Source organism: Gadus macrocephalus, chromosome 5, assembly GCF_031168955.1.
Source record: "Gadus macrocephalus chromosome 5, ASM3116895v1".
NCBI lineage: Eukaryota > Metazoa > Chordata > Actinopteri > Gadiformes > Gadidae > Gadus > Gadus macrocephalus.
Genome location: NC_082386.1, coordinates 12,603,727 through 12,625,249, shown reverse-complemented (window position 1 = coordinate 12,625,249; position 21,523 = coordinate 12,603,727). Strand labels below are relative to the sequence as shown.

At 50.2% G+C, this 21,523-nt stretch overlaps 2 protein-coding genes across 2 annotated transcripts in view; one reads left to right on the top strand and one right to left on the bottom strand.

The window, feature by feature from the left end:
• Nucleotides 1-8,620, bottom strand: part of mnat1 (MNAT1 component of CDK activating kinase) — an 18,193-nt gene extending 9,573 nt beyond the window's left edge. The window contains exons 1-6 of the mRNA XM_060052490.1: nucleotides 8,357-8,620; nucleotides 3,002-3,155; nucleotides 2,803-2,810; nucleotides 2,407-2,478; nucleotides 2,078-2,195; nucleotides 1,154-1,314 (exon numbers count right to left, since the gene is read on the bottom strand). Of these exons, the coding sequence (XP_059908473.1) occupies nucleotides 1,154-1,314; nucleotides 2,078-2,195; nucleotides 2,407-2,478; nucleotides 2,803-2,810; nucleotides 3,002-3,155; nucleotides 8,357-8,445 (602 nt within the window). The 5' untranslated portion in view covers nucleotides 8,446-8,620. The remainder of the gene's footprint in view (nucleotides 1-1,153; nucleotides 1,315-2,077; nucleotides 2,196-2,406; nucleotides 2,479-2,802; nucleotides 2,811-3,001; nucleotides 3,156-8,356) is intronic.
• Nucleotides 8,621-9,548: 928 nt separating this feature from the next.
• On the top strand, nucleotides 9,549-16,082 carry six4a (SIX homeobox 4a). Its single transcript, XM_060052426.1, has 3 exons — nucleotides 9,549-10,507; nucleotides 12,520-13,232; nucleotides 14,117-16,082. Exons 1-3 carry the CDS (start codon nucleotides 9,777-9,779, stop codon nucleotides 14,692-14,694), a joined length of 2,022 nt encoding a protein of 673 aa, XP_059908409.1. The 5' UTR covers nucleotides 9,549-9,776; the 3' UTR covers nucleotides 14,695-16,082.
• Nucleotides 16,083-21,523: the final 5,441 nt, after the last annotated feature.

The following is a 21,523-nucleotide window of genomic DNA, read 5'->3' as shown; positions in this document are numbered from 1 at the left end:
ATCACCTCCGTTAAAACACAAGGGCGGTCACCCCACCCCCCCCCCCCCCCCCCCCCCCCCCGGCGGGCCGCTGCCAAGTCGAGCGGTCCGGGGAGGCGGGGCCCGGGCCCGTCCGACAGGATACGGACAGAACGCTCTCTGACCGGCTGGGTGCCGACGCCACGGAGCTCAGCACCATGAAAGGGAACCCGGCGTCCTGAAACGGCGCGTGACGCCGAGGCCGGTCTGGGCCTGCACGGGGCGTCTGACGGGCTCGCCACGCACCAACGACTGTACAAAACGTCTGGGTGAAAAGTTCCGCTTCGTGGAGAAAGGTACTAAAGATCTAACTTCAACAGTCAACGGTCGGTGGGGGGGGGGGGGGGTGGTGTTTGAAGACACATTAAGTGGAGGTGATTCCCCGAGGAAGTACACCAGTCGGTAAGAGGGGGGGGGGATACAGTAGGCTCTCTGGCCCCCCAGATGTCCGGGCTCAGGAGATAACCCCGGGGGGAGGGTGAGGCTGATCCCATCTACCTGCTGTCAACGGACCCTGTGCCTTAAACAAACAAATAAACAAACCCCACAGCTTAGACCGCCGCTATCTGGATGCCCTCAGCCGCCCCCCACCCCCACCCCACCCCCCCAGGAACAATCACCTCCCCAGCCTGCAGCCCCACACAATGGGGCCGGGGGCCTTTGGGATCACAGAACCAGGACAATGCAGGCCCAGGACTGTCCCCCCCCCCCCCCCGCCCGGTACAATGACTGCTAATAAGCTCTTAATGAACCTCAGCCCTATGGCACTGTGTTTGTATCTGTTACACGCGCTGCTGGTGCTCCATGCAGCCTGCTCCCCGCTCCGCAGGCCAGGGAGTAGCATCACGACGCGTCACCGTGACAACACCACGACGCACCGCGACGACATCGCCACACAACATCGTGACGCGTGACCTCGTTGCTTTTACAAGCAGTTGTCGCTGTGCCTTGTCCTAATATTTTCACTGCCCAGTATGACCCCGGGTTGCACTGTACATTGGACAAATAAAACACTTTTGGCTTTGAAAACACCACGACAACATCGATACACCAACGCACAACACAAATACACAACATGACGTCACAAGAAAACAACACCACCGACGTCACCACACGTCACCACTATGTGTCCTGCCATGGCGGCCGTGCACTCACCAGCTCGTCCAGCAGCGCCTGCTTGTTCTTGCGTTTGGCCTGCAGCTGCCTCTGCTCGTCCTGCAGGAGGTCCAGCCGGCGCTGCTCCGTGCCCTGCTGCTCCAACAGGAGCATCTCCTCCAGCTCCTCCTGCTCCCGCGTCTGGGGAGGAGAGGGGGAGGACAGGGGGAGGAGAGGGAGAGGACAGGGAGAGGAGAGGGAGAGGGGGAGGACAGGGGGAGGAGAGGGAGAGGAGAGGGGGAGGAGAGGGGGAGGGGGAGACAGGGAGAGGAGAGGGGAGAGGAGAGGGAGAGGGGGAGGACAGGGAGAGGAGAGGGAGAGGGGGAGGAGAGGGAGAGGAGAGGGAGAGGAGAGGGAGAGGGGGAGGAGAGGGAGAGGGGGAGGACAGGGGGAGGAGAGGGAGAGGAGAGGAGAGGGGGAGGACAGGGGGGAGAGGGAGAGGAGAGAGGGGGAGGACAGGGAGAGGAGAGGGGGAGAGAGGGGGAGGACAGGGAGAGGACAGGGAGAGGATAGGAAGAGGAGAGGGGAGGAGAGGGAAAGGAGAGTGGAGGGGGAGGACAGGGGAGAGGACAGGGGGAGGACAGGGGAGGAGAAGTGGAGGAGAGGTGGAGGAGAGGTGGAGGACAGGGAGGGGAGGGCAGGAGATGCCGCCAAGTTCAAATCGAGCTCGCCGAGGAGTTGTCCGACCTTGGCCACAGGGGAGCAGGTCTCAAACAGCCTGTGAAGGCTTCCACAGCTGTGCTCACAGCTCCTTACCCAGAGCTCTAATGCTGGCACCAAGGCCTCAAAAACATCCAGGGTGTGATGGAGGTGATGTTATCTATCACTAAGAGGCCTTCTAGAAGGCTCTAATGGACTGACTCATATCCTATGGCTGAAGTTGGTGTTCATCATGTGAGGGCACCATGGGGGCGTACCAGCTTGACTTTGTTCTCTGGATGACTTCGCGGTTCTCCCTCTGGTACTGCTCGATGATCTGCTTGGTGCTCTCCACTTCCACGTTGTTGGTCTGGTTGTACACTGGGACCACAAGAGACATTACAGCCTTACTGGGGAATGTGCTGGTTCACATGATGCTTCAGGTACCACTGTGGGCATGTGCAGAGGTCCTGCCTGGGTCCACGCTGGGTACCTGACCCGAGTGGGCCCAGGACTGAAGCCCAGGCTCAGGTTCCTGGGTCTCAGTCTGATGGGAGTCCCAGCCCATGCATCCATGCTTTGACCTTACCCCCTATTTCCTCTATCTTCTCCAGGTAGTCGTTATACGCTGCCAGGCTGGGGAAGTCAAAGTCTCTCTTATTGAACCTACAGAGAGAGAGAGAGAGAAAGAGGGAGAGAAAGAGAGAATAAAAATGATCACCATGATACAAAATAATCTTAAGAGCAAGTCCATGCAGAAAATTCCAAACTCCATTAGGCTAAACTGCTTGGTCTCTCTATCGCCTAATAGATGCACATTAGATGTCAATTACAAGGCTATTAAAGAACACGAGAGAGAGAGAGAGAGAGAGAGAGAGAGAGAGAGAGAGAGAGAGAGAGAGAGAGAGAGAGAGATTCCCACTTAGCCCCGCCCCCCAGCCCCCTGGGGAGGCTCATTGTCTACAAAACAAACATTGTAATGAGAAAAACAAAGGAGGCTTAAAAAGAGGGAGTAGGCATGTGAACACATAAACACACAGAGGCATGGCCTGCCTGCCTGCCTGCCTCTCCCTCCCTCTCCCTCTCCCTCCCTCCCTCCCTCACACCACATCCCTCTCACTTATTTCCTCTCTCCCACCCATCCCTCGACCGTCCCTCTCCCTCCGTCCTCCCTCCCCCTCTCACTCACGTCTTCAGCAGCCTTTTTGCGGATCTCCACCTCCTTGTCGACGGCGGGGTCTTCGAAGAGCTGCACGCGGAAGTTGCTCTTCCTGAGGGGCGTGTCGCACTGCACGCAGTTCCCCGAGCCGCGCACAAACAGCATGTCCACGCAGTTCTCACATCTGAAACACCAGGGACAGGGCGGTCGGTGGGGGTGGGGGCCCGACGGGCATCAAACAGAGACAGAGGCAGCAGAGTGTTGAGGTGGCTTTTAGCAGGTGACCCCTGGTCTGCACACCTGACCGTCAGAAGCCCTGCTGGGGGTAGCAGCTCCTCACTGGTCACCACCCCCAGCCCCCAGCTCCTACTGGGACACTGGTCCCAGCTCCTAGCTCCTACTGGGACACTGTCCCAGCCCCAGCTCCTACTGGGACACTGGTCCCAGCTCCTAGCTCCTACTGGGATGCCGGTACAGGCCAATAGCGACTACATTAGAATAGATCAATACCATAAAGCTCCAATGCATGCGAAGGCTGCATCTGCAGACATAATAAATATTGATATAGTATGATGAATGTCTGTCCGTTCACTTTACCAGCACGGTAAGTAAATATGCATACTCCTATAAGTTCTACCTACATGTTGTATACGTCTATAAGGTGAACTGAAACAATGGAATCTGGTCTTCAGTGGATCAGAACAGGCTAAGCCGGTACTTCAGTCGAACCTGTGGAACGCTCCGAGCCCGTGTTCAACCCAGACGCTCCATCATTATGGGATAGCACCGCCATGGCAACCAGAAGACCCACCTGAGGGCTCATGCAGAGGAACCCATCAATCACACCTGTAAGCAGGTAGGGGGTTTACCCATCAGTCACCCGGCGTGGCCGCCGAGGACAATGAGGCAGGGGTCCTCCTAAATCTCCCCCCCCCCCCCCCCCCCCCCAGTAACGGGGCTGCGGGGCTGAGGGGCTGAATAAACGTTTGCTCAGTCCGCTCGTTTAATTAAGTCTCAGTGGAGTTTGATTCCACAGAATTTACCTTCGCTGGGCTTCCTGTTCCCAACCACAACTCAAAACATGTGGAGGCTGGGTATCACTATTTGCCCCCTTTACTACCGTGGTGATGTTCCCCGCACCATTACACATTTTGTGTGTGTCTTTTTGTGAGAGTGTGCGTGTCTTTTTGTGAGTGTTCTTGTCAGCCTTTTTTGAGTGTGTGCGTGTCTTTTTGTGTTTGCGTCTTTTTGTGTTTGTGTGTGTCTTTTTCTGAGTGTGTGTGTCTTTATGTGAGTGTGTGTGTGTGTATTTTTGTGAGAGTGTGTGTGTGTGTGTGTCTTTTTGTGAGAGTGTGTCTTTTTGTGAGAGAGTGTCTTTTTGTGAGAGTGTGTGTGCGTGTCTTTTTGTGAGAGTGTGTGTGTGTCTTTTTGTGAGAGAGTGAGTGTGTGTGTGTGTGTGTGTGTGTGTGTGTGTGTGTGTGTGTGTGTGTGTGTGTGTGTGTGTGTGTGTGTGTGTGTGTGTGTGTGTGTGTTGAAGGAGGTGGTTAGGGGGGCTTTTCTGTACACTACCAGTAGGATGGGTTTATGGACCATTTACCTCAAAAATCATGACCAGGTTCTATGTAAACCCCCAACCCCCTGACCCATTATTTTGTCCGAGAGGCTTCAGAGAGGTCAGTGTCGTCTGACTGCTTCAGCCAGCTTCAGAACAGCAGAGACGTTTCTGGAGGATCTGCAGAACCGCGGGTCTCTGGGTGCTTAGCTTCCCAGATATGGGTCAAATAAACCAAGACAGCCACGAATGAGAATTGAGCAATAGCATACTGGCAGGGTTACACAGGCATAGTTTCCAAGAAAAAATAAAAAATAATAATGGAAACTGTATTCCATCGCAAGAAAAAGAAAGAAAAAAAGAGCCCATCTGTGCTGTCCAGTTGGTAGCTGGAAGCAGAAGGAGCCCCAGTACAAGTGCACCCAAGCAGGGGCAGATGTTCACCGTGTCCCCAGGCTACGGGAGATGTGTGGGCCTCGCCATATGGAGGTGGATGGGAGGACTCGGCTCGTTTCCACAGGCCTACAAAGAGGCCATTCATCAACACAGGACCACGAGCGGGGCGTAGCTTGCCCCCTGCCCTATAAATGGACCACACAACAGAACCCTCCATAGGGGAAATCCTGTGTAACTCTAGAGCACAGAGGTGAACCCTTAAAGGCTTAGAGGGAGGAGACTATTGGAATGGACCCCATCTTTCATCTGTGCAGAGACAGAGTTGTGTTTCCCCAATTCAGTCTCACACACACACAAGGAGTAACACATTAATTGAGGTGTATGATTAATACTAATAAGAACACTCAAAGCAATTTGGCTGTTTTATATGAAGGGCCCATATTATTGCATGCTGATTCACATGAGAAAACACGATTACACATAAGCCTGTTGTGTGTGTGTGTGTGTGTGTGTGTCTGTTGGGACTTTAGTGGCGTAGCAAGCGCGTCTCCTCTCCAACCCTTCCCTCTCCCTCACCTGTCCCGCTAACCCCCAGGCTCATATCTCTCCCATCTGCAGCTGTCAGCGGGTCGGGGGGAGGGAGGGGGGAAAGGGGGAGGTGGCACGAGGAGAGGAGGATAAACAGGGCCTGGCTCAGCAAACACCCCCAGCCACCACCAACACCACTCTCATGCACGGGCCTTCATCCTCCCCCCGCCTCCCAAGATAGAAAACAAGGAAGACTTCAGGAACCATATTAACATGGTCAGGCTGCTAACGTGAGCTGTATCATTGTGTAGAGGGTTCAATGGATTCCTTGAAGTCCATGCAGCAACAGGTTAGGGCAAGGGTTATGGTGTTCAACTTTTGTTAACAAACAAAAGTGTGTAAAGTCTGTTGAGTGACAGGCCTTCAGTTAGGAAGACTTTTATGAATGAAAATTCGGGTCAACATGAGTCACCTGTTGATTTACCCATCCTTTGATAACTTTCAAATGAAACATTAGTCTAACTATTAAATAGGTTTCCTCAAACAACACCATGGCGGTGTGAAGCCTCAGACAACAGTGTATGCAGACTGAGGTACCTCGCTTACACTCCAATCTGCCTGTGATCCCTCAATCCATCAGCATGGTGAAGGCTGTATTGTCCAAAGAAAGCTATTAGAGCACGATTAGATTAGGACACAATACAAGTCTGCCAGACCAAAGGTACAGGGGCACTTGCTATTGGCTGGACGCATGTGGTTGATTAATAAATTATTCTAGGGTTTTGGTGTACTTAGTAAAGTAATATAAATATTTATTCTGATTATACACTCTTTCCCAGGGAAGCAGGTGTCAGATAATAGACGCATGTCAATCGTTACGTCAAATCTTCTGTCCCGGCATCCTAAAAGAGTACATTTGAAAACTAAAAGTTCAAGATGTCGAGCTACTTGAGAAATGGAAGGAACTTAGCAACAAGATAATTCATTATACGTGAAATCAATATGCAAGTGATTGAACAGATGAGTTCATACTATTCAACAGAGTGTCCAACATGGAAGTGTGGGTCTATCTTAGTGCAGCAAGTCTGACTGTCGTCTGTCTACCGTTGCACAACAGAGGGCATCTTGTTTACGGTGGTTGCCATGGCGTTGCACGTTGTTCATTCATCCCAACTACTGCGACATCTGTTTGGAGGACATTGAACATTAATAAAACACCCAACACTTGTTGTGCGCAATTCGTTGCCACATTGACACCCAAAAGGGTAACGGGTAAAGCCAGCTGACAACCCGGAAACAAACCCTGGGAAGGGGTGCGTACCTTGAACACACCTCTAAATGTCCAGCGCCTCCTTCAGCATCAGAGGTGTGGCGTGTGTGTGTGTGTGTGTGTGTGTGTGTGTGTGTGTGTGTGTGTGTGTGTGTGTGTGTGTGTGTGTGTGTGTGTGTGTGTGTGTGTGTGTGTGTGTGTGTGTGTGTGAGTGAAATACCACAGGACGCCGCGTCATTGTGTTTTAGGTAATAAATAACAGGGAGTGCATATATATCCCCAGTGACGGGGGATACAAAATGCACTGTGGTGGGATTTAAATTTAGATCTGGGTAGAGCTGCAGCTACATAATGCAGCACACTGTACAAAGCTGTGTGTGTGTGTGTGTGTGTGTGTGTGTGTGTGTGTGTGTGTATATATATATATATATATGTGTGTGTATGCATGTATGTATGTATATGTGTACGGTATGTGTGTGTGTGTGTGTGTGTGTGTGTGTGTGTGTGTGTGTGTGTGTGTGTGTGTGTGTGTGTGTGTGTGTGTGTGTGTGTGTGTGTGTGTGTGTGGTCAGTTAGACACCGGGCACAGTGGGCTAACGGACACGTAGAGGCTAATGATGGTAAACAGACAGGGTAGGATTTCTACTTCTTGTTCCTCAGAGATTCTACCCAATAGGAAATCAATGCCTTGGTGCTTGATGCATAGGCTTCCACAAATCCAGGCAGATGACATAAAATAAACAATACAAAATCATTCCTGGCATGCCAGTTATAATATTGGCAAAATTGCTGTTTCCAAGTATGTCTAGTCAACACTCGTCCGTAGATAACTGGAGACAAACAAGGTGACCTTACTGTAAATTGCTTCATTGCAAAAAAATCCTTTTAATTTTCTGTGCATGCATCCAGGCAGAGCATTACGCGCTGACCTGATGACGCAGCAGAGCCGCATCCTGGCGTCAATAACAGACAGGGTCGAACACATTCTGTCCACACCTCGGCTGCATGCAAACATGAAGTCCTTTCATTTCACTGGCCAGGTTTTAAATCGGCGGTTAGGAGACGAGGTTAAACATTGTAAAACGTATGGCTCTCTCCATGCATTTGGGGTTTGAATTGACCTTGTATTGAGAAATCAACAATCCCAAATAGACTGTCATGTTGACACATTGCCTCCAAATGATCAGAACTGCCTCCGTTTGGAAATACATTATGCTACAAAATCAGTTTACTTGGAAGCTAGGCTGTATTGAGATGTACAACAGGAACAGCAATTGTGCACATCAACTGTTTATCCAAAAATGGTCCGGATTAAACGAGTGGCAATCATGACAAGATTTAAATGAACATTGACTGCACAATCTCACAGGCTGAGAATGATTAAATGTCCAAATGTATATAAATGCATGAACACAGTTAGCAGAACGTGGCTGCCATCAACCTGGTTGATCGTCTTCGCTGAATGATATTAGTTTAAACGCTCAATGTATCAGGTTGATGTTGCAACTCTGAGCAACGTCTGCTCCACCATTCATGTGGCACGGCACTGAACTAAGAACCGCTTTTAAAAGATGGATGGAGATGGGCTGAAACTTTGAGGTGATGGGGAGATGATGTAAATCTGACAGGCTGTACTCACAGCGTGTGGCCGCAGACGTTCACCATTAGCTTCAGCGACGGGTTCCTGTACTTGGTGGTCTTACACCGCGGACACCCCTGGTCGTCCATCTCCTTAACTTTGATTAAAAATGTACGGTTGAATGTATCAAGAAGAAGCGGTTTGTTATGCTGTTACGAGCGGCGTCACACCGTGTTACACACAAAACAGGGCGGAAGAAACGATGACTCATAAGAAGGGTTCCTAGTAGATGAGTTCCTCCCAGCAGCGCCGCTGAGGAGTGGAGAGCAGAACCGCTCACTGGGTCTCAGTGAGTCAGCTGGAAACGATGAGCAGCCTGCTGATGATTAATTCATAAGGTTAACATTTAAGAAGATTGAAGAATAACGGCCGAAAGGATGAAGGTTCCTACTTGAAATTGATGAGCTGCCAGGATGCACAACGTGTAGAAGAAGCATTAGGTCTGTAATAACACAGAAAGGATGCCGTCATATCATATGATTTATAAAAATAAGCCAGACCTCACATAAAAAAAGGATAGTTAGTTTATTAATTTGTGTATAGTTAAATTGACCTTAGAATCATGTGTGAAAAATATACTTTGTATAATTTTTTGTTTTATTATTTCAATTACACCATTATAATAAACATGAGAGAGTCCGGAAGGCTGTAACTCTTGTCTTATAAGATAATCATTTGAATTTAATGAAGTCCTAATGAAGCCCTATTATAAACCTTTATTATTAACATGTTTCGAAGACAACTTGATCTTCTGCATCTAAAATTAGAAATGTGCCTTTTTTGTTTTAAGGCATAGTTAAAAATATTTTTGTGATAGTTATTTAATGGACTTGATTAAGGACATTGATTGATTCTTTCTTAACTATAAAATAAGCTAATAAAATAGTAATCGGTATGGTCTGTTGGCGGTATTTGCAGCTCAACCTAATGGATTTTTGAAGTATTAGGGCATGTGATGCATTCCACATTTCCTAATAGCCTATCTCATTCATCATTTGAACATGGAAAAAAAACTAAAGTGAAACCATGATGAGTCGCAGCCCCTCATAATGTGGACCAATCAGGTCCATGAGCGTCCGTGGTGGGAAACGCGTTCACCTTGCACAGGTGAGCCACTCAAACACGGCGAGATACATGATTGACGGCTGGAAACCAAATATTGGGCTCTGGATTCACGCTCGCTCCTCCCTCGCGGAGTGCGCTGCGGCCAATGGCGTGGCTCTCCTGCAGCCAGACCCCGGTGTCTCCTCGCTTCAGTCCCGCAGAGTAAAAGTCACGTTGGAACCGAGAGGGGCGAGCGATCCTCTTACAGCTGCTGTCAGACATTCGATCGCGTTCGCATGGCGAGAAGGTAACTTGATCGGCCAGAGGAAGGCTTGGCGAAACCAGGGAGGAGTGACTTACCGGGAAGGCTTGAAAAATGTCTTCTTCTCTCAGAGAAGTCACAACAGCGAATGACATCAAGAAGGAAAATGTAAAGTCGGACAAAGGAGAGTGCATCAAGCTGCTCGCTCTGGACACCGCGGAGTTGTCTATGGAGCGAAGCGCAACTTCGCACCCAGACACGGTCCACGGGGATCTACTGGTGAGCGCCTCCTCCTCGCTGGCCTTTTCCCCGGAGCAAGTGGCGTGCGTGTGCGAGGCGTTGCAACAGGGAGGCAATGTGGACCGGCTGGCCAGGTTTCTATGGTCCTTACCGCAGAGTGACCTGTTACGCGGCAACGAGAGCATACTGAAGGCGCAGGCCCTGGTGGCGTTCCACCAGGCCCGCTACCAGGAGCTGTACAGCATCCTGGAGAACCACAGCTTCAGCCCCTCCAACCACTCGGCGCTGCAGGACCTGTGGTACAAGGCGCGCTACACCGAGGCGGAGAAGGCGCGCGGGAGACCCCTGGGCGCCGTGGACAAGTACCGTCTCCGGAGGAAGTACCCTCTGCCTCGGACTATCTGGGACGGGGAGGAGACCGTGTATTGTTTCAAGGAGAGGTCCCGGAACGCACTGAAGGATCTGTACAAGCACAACCGGTACCCATCTCCCGCGGAGAAGAGGAACTTGGCCAAGATCACGGGACTCTCCTTGACTCAGGTCAGCAACTGGTTCAAGAACCGGCGGCAGCGGGACAGGAACCCGTCCGAGGCGCAGTCCAAGAGGTAATACACGTTCAATACGCGCTGTTTTTTCCTGTGCGTAAACACAACCAAAAGTAATCCTAATGTTGAACAGCACCAACATTGAATATTGAAATAGAGGCAGGAGGAATCGCGATAGTTTGCAGTCACACAAATGAACGCTGTCTCAAGTTGACCTTAACGCAGCCTGACAGCCCCAATCATTAACTTGGAGGATTAAACTAATGCGTAAAGCGTATAGCGTTTGCCGCATGCTTATAATGTTTTGAAATATGAAGCGGTGGCCATTCAGATCAGGTTTCAAGTGCGTTCGCCTTTAGAGCATGGGAACTGTACAGGTCAGCCTAAACTAAAGCTTTCCATATTTTAAATGTAATGTTGAATTAGGAATCAAGACCCGAATCAAACATATGAGCCCAACATATTCCAGACGAACCGTATTGATTATGAGTGTGTTTGTGTGTGGGCCTAAGAGTCTCCAGCGCATAAATCATTTATTATTACTTTGTTTTCCAAAAAGGGTTTTAAAGCTTCACCCTGAGCGTTCCCTTTCATCCATTTCAAAGATAGTAGAAAGACATACACGCTCTTTAATGTTTTCTTCTCTCGTACTCTGGCTCGCCCGCACCCAGCGGAGGTGACCTCTCTCTCTCTCTCTCTCTCTCTCTCTCTCTCTCTCTCTCTCTCTCTCTCTCTCCTCTCTCTCTCTCTCTCTCTCTCTCTCTCTCTCTCTCTCTCTCTCTCTCTCTCTCTCTCTCTCTCTCTCTCTCTCTCTCTCTCTCTCTCTCTCTCTCTCTCTCTCTCTCTCTCTCTCTCTCTCTCTCTCTCTCTCTCATCCCCACACAAACACGCCCCCACCCTCCGCTCTCCCTCTTCCGTATACTCTTCTCTCCCCCAGCTTGCTAAGTGTTCGTTTATTTTATTATCATTCCAAATGGGTATACTCTTTCTTCTTTCTTTCGTTGCCTAAATTTTTTTTATATGATCTTCTTCTGAAAAGACAATCAATCCTTAATATAAGGTCTACTCAATAAGAGTCTTCTCTTCTGCTCTTCGTGCCTCTTCATTCAGAAGTGGGGAAATCTAGCTGCTTGAATCACTCTGGGAAAATTAGGATATTTTTTAAACCTATCATTGGCATAACCTTCTGCTAAGGAAAAAAGTTAAATCAGTAATGAGTAATTCAAGCAAGTAATGGGGGGAAAAAAACAAGAAAAGAAAGAAGAACGGCCTACATATTTCTCGGGCCATTTGTTCTCTGCTGGCATTTGTCACGCCGGAATTTAGTGCGCCAAATGGCTTCCAAGTGGCGGCCGAGGCGCTCCGTGTTATTTGTGTCCAGATGGGAGGGCTTTCACGGTCGAAACAGTACTACTATACGTCTATGTCTTCTTAAATGGTGTATAACTCTCCTCTCCCTGGAAACTCCTTTTCCGGTTATGTGGAAAAAAAAGAAATATGGTTTTAGGGGAGCTTCTGCTTTGAAGACTAATTTACTTGTTTTATTTCTAAATACCAAATTAACATCAGGTAATCATCTGATATCATCAAATTTCTTCTCTACTGGAAAAACGTAAATAAAAAGGAGCAAATATCAATTTGAAGATAAGTAGCACAGCGAGAAAGATAATATTATATTCATTATAAACAGCATTGGATTTTAGCAGCCTGTCGCCTCACTTTAATGTTTAGGTGGTTTGCATTGAAATGCTGGTTAGTTTGTGGCCTGAATTTGTTGACAAGCCCTCAACCCTGAGGTGCTTCAGACCTGCATCCAGGTTCCCTGATCTTCTTCTAACAGCTCAGCCTGTTGGACGACGATGGGACATCTGCATTGTGTATATTCTTTATAGAAAGAGTAATATCTCATCGTCAGCGTCCTTTTCTTCTGACAAACGTACTGATTGTAAGTCACTTTGGATGAAATCGTCGCCCTAAATGTTAATGTAAACCTACCGTGCTAGAGGCGTCTCAGAGCCTCCTCAGAGCGTTGTTTTGACCGGCTCTCCCTCCCTCTGTCCGCCATGTTTCAGTGAGTCGGATGGGAACCACAGCACAGAGGACGAGTCCAGCAAAGGCCAGGAGGAGCTCTCCCCCCGTCCCCTCTCCAACTCCTCCGACGGGACCATCACCCACGGCAACGCCCCCCTCCACGGGGGGTCCCTGGACGGCGGCGGCGTGGTCATCCAGCAGATCGGGGACATCAAGATGCCCCCCCACTCGGGCAGCGGCGGCCTCTACAACGGGGGCCTGGGGAGCGGCAACGGCAACGGCGGCACCTTCCACACCGGCGGCTCGCCGTACCTCCATGGCCCGGGGAACATCCTGTTCAACGGGCTGAACCTGGGCCTGCAGCCGCTGGCCTTCAGCCCGCTGCGGCCCAGCGGAGGGGTGCTGCTGGGCTGCCCCGGGATGGACATGCAGATGGGGCAACAGGGACAGGACAAGGGGCTGGGAGGGTCCCCCGAGGACTCGAACCTGCAGTACAGCCCCTACTCCGCGGGCTGCGGCAGCAGGGGGGACGTGAAGCTGGAGGGGGTCCACGGCATGGGGGGGGTCCAGAACGGGGGCGCCTCCGTGCTGACCTTCAGCTCCTCGTCGGGCGGGCTCCACATGGGGGGCTACGGCCTGGTGGGGGGGCCCGGTGCCGGGTCGGACGGGGACGGAGCCACGCTGCTGGACCGGGACGTGGGTCTTCCTCCCCTGCAGCTCCCCTCAGCCTCCTCCTCCTCCTCCATAGCACAAGGTGGGTTTCCAGGAAACATGGCCGACGCGTGGGTACAGCTCAGTGGCATCCACCCACCGGTCTCCCACTGATGGATCAAAAGTCCCTCTTTGTTTATGCATATTTTATACACACTTTAAGCCCGGGGTCGGAGCTAACGCCAGGCCCAGAACAGCCTTCGTACAGAGTTTCCGTTTAATGTTGCAAACACAACAGTCAGCCGATAGCTCAGAGCTGATTTGGTCTTGGCTGGTTTGTGTTTGGGCCTGAGCCCAAGTTACTGCATATAAAACACATGGACAGACACACACACACACACACACACACACACAAATTCCCATGCGGACACAAACACATACACAATCGACCACAACGGTGGTCCCTTCTAAGCCCGGGAGAGGAATAGAATCCAGGATCTCCAGTCAGCATCACTCATCATCATTACACTCTTGATTTCCAGACCTGGCGGAGGGGAATGTGTTTCATACAATCAGCCGGCCAAGAGAGGCACTCATGGGGGCAGCAGACCTACAGCACTTACTCTGACATGAAGCAGAGAGCGTACACAGTACACACCGATAAATAATCAGGGAGATTTAGGGAAAATAAACCTTTATGTTGTTCCTTGGCGGGCTTTAACCATAGCCACCTCCCCCCCCCCCCTCCCCGAAGCGTTCAGGGTTCCCCAAGGTCAAACCCCAATACCGCTAAGTGTGTGAGACACACAGCAGCCATGAAGGGGTCTTGCTGCTCGTTAGACTTGCTCACAGAGAAGGTGCGTCATCGAGCGTCAGCGGAAGAGACTCCTGATCCAAGTGCGACGTGTTTTTATGGCGTTATGCTAGGTGTGCTACGACTGATGGTGTCCCTGCCCCCCCCCCCCCCCCCCACCCCCCACCCTCCAGGTAACATGCCGCTGAACAACGTCAGCTCCTCCTCCAAGGACTCCTTCCAGCAGCAGGACAAGCTGAGCATGGCCCCGCTGCACCACAGCACCGTGCTGTACAGCATGGGCGGCGGCGGCAGCCACGCCTCCATCAAGAAGGAGCCCCAGGAGGGCGGGGGCGGGGGCGGGGGCGGGGGCTACGCCTCCTACCACCACGGCCTCCACCTGGACCCCGACGGGCAGGTCAGCTACGCCCCCGGCCACGGGGAGGGGCCCCGGCCGCGGCACAACGTCAGCTCGTCCAGCCCCGAGCCGGAGGTGTACACCACCCTCACGGTCAGCACCCCCCTCATGGCCCAGACGGACCCCAACGGGCACCACCTGCAGCCCCACTCAGAGTACCCGTCGAGCGCCGCGCACCTGCTGGCCTCCACCATGAACAGCGGCTACATGAGCCTGTCGGAGGGCAAGGGGGAGGGCGTGCGAGGGGTGAGCGACATGGTGCGGGCCATGTGCGGGGAGATGGAGGCGGTGGAGGGGAAGGAGCTGGCCAAGCTACAGACAGTGCAGATGGACGAGGACATGGCCGACCTTTAGGGGCGGGGGGGCAGCCTCTCTGCAAAGCACTCCCGTCCACTCCCCCCCCAAGCCCCGTCCGTGAAATTGTGAATCTTTTTACTTTTGTGTGTGTGTGTGTGTGTGTGTGTGTGTTTGTGTGTGCGTGTGTGTGCGTGTGTGTGTGCGTTGTTTTTTTTTACCATTCATTTCCTTGAAATGTTAAATTATTTGCAGGCATCGTGTTCCTTGGACTCTTCCGGTGCGCTGCGTACACACGAGCACATTTGGTTCACACTGTGAGCCCCGCATGTGTCGCCTCCTATCTCGTCTCTAGATTGTTTTTCAAGCTCTAGCCATAAAACACAACGTTACAACTGTTACTCGTGCCGTGAAGTTGAGCCTCGTTTTAAATGTGCATTTTTATAGACAACACCTGCTCGTTCCTGTTGAGTGGACGTGATGTGCCGGAGCAGGTGTTGGAGCGCCCCAAGTCATGTGACCGGGATGTGGCTCCAAACTAAATGCGTCACGCGGGTCAAACCATAAAGGTCATTCGGAAGGGGGAAAAGTGAAAGCATCTCAATGAAAATAGTCGCTTAAACCACTACAGCTTTACCAAAGGGCTGCACACACACACACGGTAATAGGTCTCGCATTAGCACAAAATGCTGTTGATCTGTGCAATGTCTTACCTCAGTGAGCACCTCGATTACTTAACTCCTCCAGTGACTGGCAATCCAACCTTTTGTTCCTTTTGGAATCACCTGGGAAAGAATCAATTGTGTGTTGATGTTAACGGTGATAAAAACAACAAACTAACATGAATGTGCCTTTCAGCAACACAGAATGTCCTGTTGCATCGTTCCGTATTGGTGTTCACTCCACCATGATGACACTTGAACCAATTGGGACTGTATGTTGTTTTAAGAAGCCCCTCTATTGTGCTAGGCGGCTCAAACAAACACCCTAACCAATGTATGCAATTTAACTCGTTGAATCTCATTCAAGATCCAAAGAGTAACTGGCGAGACCAAGAAATGAAATGTGATCAAAAGGTCAGACTAACATTTGATCGCTTTTTCACCGTCTATTGTTTATAATCCTGCAGCTCAAAGTATGTTATCTAGGTTTGACAAAGCTGTCATGTTACATTTTGCAGTGTCTCTCAAACTGTTAATAAAACATAAAAGATATTTTTCCAAACAGCCCAAAGCGATCTGCGGTGTGTCTAGGGACGTGTAAGGCGCTAGAGTGAGCAGCAGTGAGCCCGGCTGGAGTAGACACAACCACGCGCGTGGGTGGATGTTGTATCCTCTGACTCTACATATGTCCCGTTGCAAAAAAAAAAAACAGCACACTGATGTCGTGAAATATTCGTGCCTTTGTTCTTTTCTTAATTATTATTTGTATGCAAATGTGATCAGCCCTGGGTAGAAGTAAAGGGAATGACATCACAGCGCTGGAGACTCAAGCTATTTCTCCACAGGCACATTTCTGGGCTGCCAGGGATAGACGTGAGAATGTGAACCCCATTTGTCAAAGTTGTCTAGTGCTTCTGAAAGTACTTAAATACATGACCATAAGAGAACATTTCAACCCTATGGCCAACATATGTAGCTCTGACTCATCCATACTGTGTTCCCCTTACTGAGTGGGGAGGAATCTCTCTTCCTAGTTGGTTGAAGGACTGTACTAATGCAGTAATATCAAGCCAACTCTCAACAAACTTTTTAAATTAATTATTTCTCAGATAAGAATGCAGTCATGAGTTTATTTCAAAAAGCCCAAACAATTTTAATCAAGGAGGTGTTATTATAATTGCAATTAATCTGAACCCTTAATAAAAAATATTGACCATGAGTAAAATATAGAGTAATTTAATTATGTAGAATTTACTACCTAGTTACAAATATTGATAGTATGATCGTACATTTTCTCTGATCTTTCTCATTATTAATTAGAAGTTTGTTAAGATTTATGAGAAGCATTACTTTGAAATCCTTACAGAAAAAGAGCCACCGGGAACTACTGGAAAACCATTGGTCATTTCTCCCCCTTTTTTAAATCTTAGTTTGGAATTTTTGTTTATCTGAAATGATGTGAATGTATTTTTCTAAATGTCCATACTGCAATAAAAGTTTATATTTATAAAAATATGAAAATTACATATTTCTTTTTTCTCACAAGTGCATTATCATCTGTATCCCATGGCACTTTCTTTATATTTTTATAGTTTCGGTTATTCAATATTTCTGTAATGCATCAAAGTTTACGACACACAATACACATATGTCCTCCCTGCATTTAAGAGGCCATGTAGCCAAATGTTTCTGTGATGGGAGGGCGGCTGGCAGCCAGTAATCCAGCGAGCCCAGTGCTGTTTTCTGATCACTTGCACATGCCTAGAGGCCTGGAGTTCATTAGCTCTCCTCCTCTCCTCTCAGCCCCCGTAATTCAAATAAACAGCAATGAGATTTCCAGAGGTAGACATCTTATGGGTGGGGGGTCTGGGGCTCAGTCCTGTCCAGTCGTTTCCAGTCGGCCTAATGCTGAACAACACCCCAACCACCCACCACACACGCACAATAACACACACACAGACACACACAAACACAGACACACACACACACACACACACACATGCAAGAAACATATAGGCATGCAGGCACACACACACACACACACACACACACACACACACACACACACACACACACACACACACATGCCAGAAACATATAGGCATGCAGGCACACACACACACACACACACACACACACACACACACACACACACACACACACACACACACACACACACACACACACACACACACACACACACACACACATGCTAGAAATATATAGGCTTGCAGGCACACACACACACACACACACACACACACACACACACACACACACACACACACACACACACACACACACACACACACACACACACACACACACACACACACACACACACACACAGGCACATACATGCATACTTCCAAACAGGCGAAAATGAGGTGCTGTCAGTCACAGACACTGGATCCGCGGCCAGAGCGAGGCTGAACAGTTTAAATGACTTGGGGGATCCTCCATGATTCAGGCGATCCACCCAACACGGCTCCCCAGGGGCAGGCCACTAAACCCGGGATTAGCTGGAGAGAGAGAGCCGGACCCGGAGAGGAACCAAAGCGGCCCTCGTAATAATGTGGAATTTGATGTTGTTTTATCCTTACCTTCATATTTTTATATAAGGTGTACGTTACAGTTTTTGGTTTTTATGCTTTTTCTCGAAATAAAAGCAGGATACTGCACAAAAACGGGCCGGATTGCTCTGTTGCTAAACTGATGATGCTAATAGAAATGCATTTAAAACTGAATTATTGGGGGGGGAATTAAAAAACAAAAAATGGTTTTAGTTTTCATTGCTTGTTTTCAGTTGCCAAATCCATGTGGTGAGTCAGGCCAGGAGGAAACTCTACCTGCGGCCGTGGGATAGGAAGGGTTGGGAAACTGTGATCCAACTGATGACCCAAATAAACAGACGCTGTTTGTCTGAGCTCGCTGTTGGGGCACCGAGAGACCCACACAGAGAAGGGGGAGGGAGAGAGGGAGGGAGGGGAGGGAGGGAGAGGCAGGGGGATAAGGTTACCTGTGCACAGGTGACCTCGCGGCCATGGGCATTGGATTAGCTGATTGGTAGGTATCAGGTGACTCCTCCTGTAATATTGAAGAGGCTGAACACAGCTTTGTTGGAGTCCGGGACAATGTGCCATTTGCAACAGGAGCTGCTGCTGCCGCGGTCTCACGGGGAGGGGGGCTGTGTGGGCTCCGTCCACCAGGCTGAGCTCTACCTGCTAGTCAGGTGACCGGACCGGGGGGGGGGGGGGGGGGGACCTTCTGCTGGAACAGTTAACGTTTGTTCTAAACATTATCTTGATTGTAATGATTCATTCATGCATTTATAATATTTGATTTATCATTTGTTAATTGATTATATTACTTGATGATTGAATAGAAAGAACAGGTGAGGACGCGTGCAAACAGACCACCTTAAAACCAGAAGAAAGACACCACCTCCACCAGCACCACCAGCACCACCTCCACCACCTCCACCACCATCACCACCACCACCACCACCAGCACCACCAGCACCACCTCCACCCCCTTCACCTCCACCACCACCACCACCATCACCACCACCACCACCACCAGCACCACCAGCACCACCTCCACCCCCTTCACCTCCACCACCACCACCAGCACCACCTCCACCCCCTTCACCTCCACCACCACCACCACCTCCACCACCATCACCACCACCACCACCACCAGCACCACCAGCACCACCTCCACCCCCTTCACCTCCACCACCACCACCACCACCACCACCTCCACCACCACCACCTCCACCACCACCACCTCCACCACCACCACCACCACCACCAGCACCACCTCCACCCCCTTCACCTCCACCACCACCACCACCACCACCTCCACCACCACCTCCACCACCACCACCAACTCCACCACCACCACCACCACCACCACCACCACCACCACCTCCACCACCACCACCACCTCCACCACCACCACCACCTCCACCACCACCACCAACTCCAGCACCTCCAACACCACCACCACCACCACCACCTCCACCACCTCCACCACCACCACCACCACCTCCACCACCTCCAACACCACCACCACCACCACCACCACCTCCACCACCACCACCACCACCTCCACCAACTCCAGCACCTCCAACACCACCACCACCACCACCACCACCTCCACCACCACCCCCTTACAACCACCGCCTCCACCACCGCCTCCACCACCCAGTCTCCTACCCTTACCCCTCCAGAACCCGGGTCTTATTAAAAACGCTGACCTCTGATCTTTGAGACGGTTTCAAAGCTGACATTTAATGCGACGCAGCATACTGCAAGCCGCATGTAACCAGAGCCGCCGAGCACCGTTCTCCTCTGCTCCGCGTCCCACTAATGAGAGGCCAGGGGGCGCTGGGGGGGGGGGGGGGGGGGGGGGGCTGGGGGGTGAGGGCCAGACCCTCCACTACCTTGCTCCCCTCTCCCCTGGCCCAGGAGAAGCCCCCCCGCTCCTCTCTGACATCAACAGAGGTTCTCTGAGGCCAGAGCGTGACCGCGGCTCCACGGTGGACGCACAGAGCAGAGGGAGCTCTTGAACGCAGCGGCCACCAAATAAATGTCAGTTACATTTGTGGGTTCCGCCCTTACCCCCACCCACCCCCACCCCCACCCACCTCCCTCTTCTGATAATTGAGCCGTTCTTGCCAGAGGGAGAGGAAGAAAAGAAGAAAAAAAATACTAGGATATATGCACACATGTCCAGTCCATCATCCTGCAGCCTGGGAAGAGAAAGATACGACTTGGTGAGATTCACTGGCTCGGTTCTGCCCAATAAGGACAACGTCTACCATATGTGAGCTAATGGTCTGAGCCTCAACGCAATGGCCGCCCCCGTACACGTGTTTTATTTCACTGCACACTGGGTGTGTGTGTGTGTGTGTGTGTGTGTGTGTGTGTGTGTGTGTGTGTGTGTGTGTGTGTGTGGGTGTGTGTGGGGGGGGGGAAAGAAAAAGAGGGGAGGGGGCGGAGAGAGAGAAAGAGAGAGGGACAGAGACAGAGAGAGAGAGAGAGAGAGAGAGAGAGAGAGAGAGAGAGAGAGAGAGAGAGAGAGAGAGAGAACCTACACACATCTAGTTGAAATGGGATAGCTGAGAGGCACCAGCTGGACGGCTGCATCATGCCCACACAATGCCGGCCCGATGATATTTCCCAGCACGCACCGCAAACAGGAGCAACACCAGCACGGCTCCGACATGACGAGTGAAGCTTTTTCATTGACTTTCATCAATAAAAGGGCCGTTTAACGTGGTAAAGATAAAAGACCAACAAATGTCCTATTTATTGCATCATAGTTTTTAAATTGTGTTTTTTTTTTAAATACCATAATGTAGGGCTTCGTGCTCTGTGTTTATTTAAAGACTCGTGTTTTATTAGTCTTATCTACGGGGCATCAGTAAGGTTGTCTACCGCCTGGCGCCCTCTCTCTGCAGCCGGACCCGAGTTGGAACGCAGCCCATTAAAACGCTCACATGTCGCCCTGTTTACGAGTGGGTTCTCTCAATTGTTTTCTTATTTGTTCTTCTGGCTATATAACAAAATAAATGTCGAAATATTGTCTGCGTCAATGTGCCCTGATGCCTATTTCGCGAAGAGTCCTCCTACTGTAAGAGCCGGGGCCATGATTGCATATTTGTGGAGGTGGCCCTCGGAGGAAATGCGTAATGACGGTGATGGGGGCCAACCCCAGCACACTTGTACCAGGTCTAATTTTCCAACATGACAGGAAGCTCTGTTAAGCTGATAATTGCAGCTCCAATTTCATTTAACTCACTCACGTCAACAGTTGTGTTTTGTTTTGAGAAAGCAGGGCCCTTCGAGGGGCCTTGATGGAATAACACCTGACTGCGTCTTTGATAGACTTAGATTTCAGATATTAACCTACAGCAGAATTAGGTAGATCCAAAAAGTTGTGATGATGAATGATATGATAAATTTAAATTTTCGAATTATTAATTCATTTCAAATGTGAGCATATAATTACCTTAGAGGAAATAAATGCGGGTAAGAGACTTAATTAATTTCTAAAGATGTCAAATATTTTGCAGAATTGTATTAACAATCTCCAGATTTTTAGTAGAATAAAGACATCATTTCTCGTGACTTGCCTTAAACGCAATCGCAATGAAATTGAAATGGAAAATGTTACCTTTCCAAGTCCTTTTAAAGTTCATCCCCTCAACTGTGGCCCAC